We start from the raw sequence: 3,574 nt of genomic DNA, 5'->3' as shown, positions 1-3,574 counted from the left end.
TCAGGTTGCGAGTCGAGCGCCTTATCCACCTGGCCATGCCGGGCCTCTACTGACTGATTGACAGACAACACACTACCGTATGGTGGTGCGAGTGTTTAAAACTGTGTATATAAATCAAAAGATGTACTAAGAAAATGGACAAAAGACCAATAAAGAATAGTTTTAAGAAGCTGCACATACATTTTATTGTTGTCATAGTAACTAAAACTTCTTTTGAAAACCAAAAGTATGAAAATATAGTTAGTTTCGATCTTGAGTGTGGCAACAGTTTCCACGTCATTATTTTAATGATATAAATACATTATTTGTTTCAGAATTTCACACAAAGCTACACAAGGGCTACCGGTGCTTGGCTGTCCCTAATTTTCACTTGAGAGACTAGAGGGAATGCAGCTTGCCAACAGCACCTATAGCCAACTCTTGGGGTATTCTTGTCTGACCAACCAGAGGTAATTTGACCATCTGTCTTATAGTGTAGCCACGGCCCAAATAAACTGTGGAGCGACTTTTTGTGAAAACGAGTTACGAACCATAAACCAATCGATTCAAAGACTGAGAAAACTAACAATTTACCTGCCCCTAGCCCTTAATGATATATAAGTAAAAAGTTTATTCATCTTTTATATGATTATTTGTAGTGTTATCATCAAAGTGAGAAAATTATTTGCTAGTGATTGATTACAGGGTTTATATCCCCAATATCTTGTTTTTAAAATACTCGAACATATATGATCCGGCGAAAATAAATACTGAAACAAAATTCCAAAATTTCGCCAGAATCTAAAAACAAAATCTCGTATAAACTATTCAGCTGGAATTACCAAACTTACTTATAGGTATTTCCATTCTTAGATGGATATTTTTAGTTTTATAAATACTTAAAAGTTACCACGTTTTATATCTTAATGTTTTATTCGGAATTTCATAAATATTTTAATACTAACTTCTCGTTTGAACAGACTAGTGGTAGCTAGACTTGTTGGGGCATCTCCTTTGACGATCGTGTCCAGTTTCAATGCCTGAAATATATGTATAAATAAAAACTATTAAAAAGAAAAAAAAACCATTCAATTATTTTCGTAAATAAAATGCTATTTTTTCACCAGAAATGGTATAAAATCAATTCAAAATACTGAAATAGAATTTTATGTATGTGTATCGTGTTTAAAACTTGCAAGAAAAAAAGTCAAATATTAATATTAATACCAATTCCAGGAAACTTGTACACTAAGAGACACGTATAAATATATACAGGGTGTCCGAAAAATCTGAAACCGTAGACAGTTTAACGAATTTTACATTGTGTACTCCACACGCTGTCCTTGCGATTCGAAACAAGTTTGGATTAACAGCAGGATTAACTCGACCTTCTCATGGTTTGACGGCGCCATAATCAGTCACGTGTCTGAAATTAAGAAAAGCTGCAAATCACTTATGGTTCCAGACTTTTCACACACCCCCCCCTTCAGTGGTACAGCGGTATGTCTGCGGACTTACAACGCTAGAATCCGGGTTTCGATACCCGTGGTGGGCAGAGCACAACTAGCCCATTGTGTAGCTTTGTGCTTAATAAGAAACAAACAAACAATCCAGACTTTTCGGACACCCTGGATATATAAATATATATATATATATGACGTAATTACCGCTCATGAAATAGTTATGAATAGTACGGTTTAATACTGTAGCAATCATTCATCTTTGGTTCACTTTGAGAATTTTTAACAGCGCTATATCCATTGTCCACAGTGGCACAGCGATATGTCTGCGGACTTGTAACACTAGAAGCCGGTTTTCGATACCCGTGGTAAGAAGATCATAGATTCTGCTCTGTGTAGCTTTTTGCTTAAACTACAAACAAACAAACTATTTCTGTCTATCTAAAGATAGAAGGAAAAAGCGGATATGTCGAATCTACTAGAACTTAAAACGATTTATGAAATCTTAATTTTTCTTTACTTAATTTCTCGCAAAGCTACTCGAGGGCTACTATCTTTGCTAACCGTCCCTAATTTTGAAGTAACAGATTAGGGGAAATACATCTAGTATCAACTTAGCTGTCTCTCAATACAACACTGATCAAGTGATCAAAATGGTCTAAAACAAACCAACTTAAATCAAACTTATTTCATAAATTTTTCACCGAAGAATGAAAAAACACACGATATGTTTCAACTTCTTTTGAGGTCTGGGGCAAATTTATCTTTATTTTTTTTATTTAATTTGCTTTTGAAGTATAAACATTTAAATATATACATTTTAGTGACATTATTTAACCAATTGATCATGTTTGATTCAATACAATGGACCACGTGCTAGTGCCTGTGTTTTTTTTGTACTAATTATCACCAACAAGAAGAGCTAGTTGAGGTACATCAGGTAATACCTTGAACAGGTACGCCATTTTAAAATACATATCATCACAAATGAATGAATGAATGATACATAAGATCATATCATATTGTATGAAAAATATGCATGAACAAGTGAAAAAAATTATTTAAAAAAGAATTGAAAGTGTAGGAATGGGTGCATCAAAAAGTTAGGAAACGAGGTAGGAATGGGCATGGTATAATAAAACTTCCTCTGTATAACCTCACAAGAAGGCGTATCCAACATCCGGTCCATGAAGATGACATGATCTTATGTATCATTCACTCATTTGTTACACAGCTAGAAGCGGTCAACAATATCAGCCAGTGAGTGAAATTGAGAAATTTTTGGAGTTGTGATTTTTTTTCTATCTGTTCTGCTGACTTTCTCAAGTGGTTCTGTGACTTGTAATTTTGTATGTGGTTTGTTTATCACCTAAGGGTGTCTCTCAAATACTTTTGAAGATTTGTTATTGGTTGTTAAAGGTGTATACGAGTAAATAGTTTGTATTGCATGTATTGTGTATCTGCTCCATTACTACTATAAGTACTTACGTACTAATGATATTTTGGAATATGAAGCTCAAATTTTCACCTCGAAAAAGAGATTACGTTCATACAGAGAATTATGTGAATGGATATAAAAAAGGCAGCGTAAAATAATAAATACTGCTTTCTACCGCCTATTTCTGCATAACACGTAATAGGAGACCATAAACCAGTATTTACCTGACCTATCCGAACAAACTCCACCTGGCGGGCTTCTTCTTTTCTCCGTGAACCACGAGGTGCTTCTGGAAGTACGTCACTGAAAGCTCGTCTGTTCAACATTGTCTGCAAAAGAAATGGCTCGGGTAATTAGGAATTGTTAGCTTTAGAAGTTCGCGGGTTAGTCTAAATAGACTACTCGCATCTTCACTGTTTCAATGAATTATTTATAATTTAAAACATGGTTTGATTCCTAAGATATTGATCTTATCAATAAATGAGCAGTGGTGTCTTGCAAAATTTTAAAGTGGCGGAACCCTGCCAACATTAGTCAAGTATGTGACGTCACCGTCAGAGAAAAGATCTCAAATTGAAAACCTAATTTCATTTTTGTGAGTCCATTTTACATAAATATATATATATGTATCTGCAGCATTAGCTATTTGTGATTCTATACATTAGTAATAAATTGAATACGCATATGTTACCTAGAG

The 3,574-nt window shown here is 34.4% G+C and overlaps 1 protein-coding gene across 1 annotated transcript in view; it reads right to left on the bottom strand.

The window, feature by feature from the left end:
* The window catches only part of LOC106478574 (GTPase-activating Rap/Ran-GAP domain-like protein 3), a 437,755-nt gene that overhangs the window by 48,170 nt on the left and 386,011 nt on the right, over positions 1 to 3,574 (bottom strand). The window contains exons 17-18 of the mRNA XM_022382188.1: positions 3,102 to 3,206; positions 945 to 1,019 (exon numbers count right to left, since the gene is read on the bottom strand). Of these exons, the coding sequence (XP_022237896.1) occupies positions 945 to 1,019; positions 3,102 to 3,206 (180 nt within the window). The remainder of the gene's footprint in view (positions 1 to 944; positions 1,020 to 3,101; positions 3,207 to 3,574) is intronic.

Source organism: Limulus polyphemus, unplaced genomic scaffold (genome assembly GCF_000517525.1).
Source record: "Limulus polyphemus unplaced genomic scaffold, Limulus_polyphemus-2.1.2 Scaffold227, whole genome shotgun sequence".
NCBI classification, from domain to species: domain Eukaryota; kingdom Metazoa; phylum Arthropoda; class Merostomata; order Xiphosura; family Limulidae; genus Limulus; species Limulus polyphemus.
The sequence above is the reverse complement of the archived record's forward strand: the minus strand, read 5'-3'. Positions and strand labels throughout refer to the sequence as shown.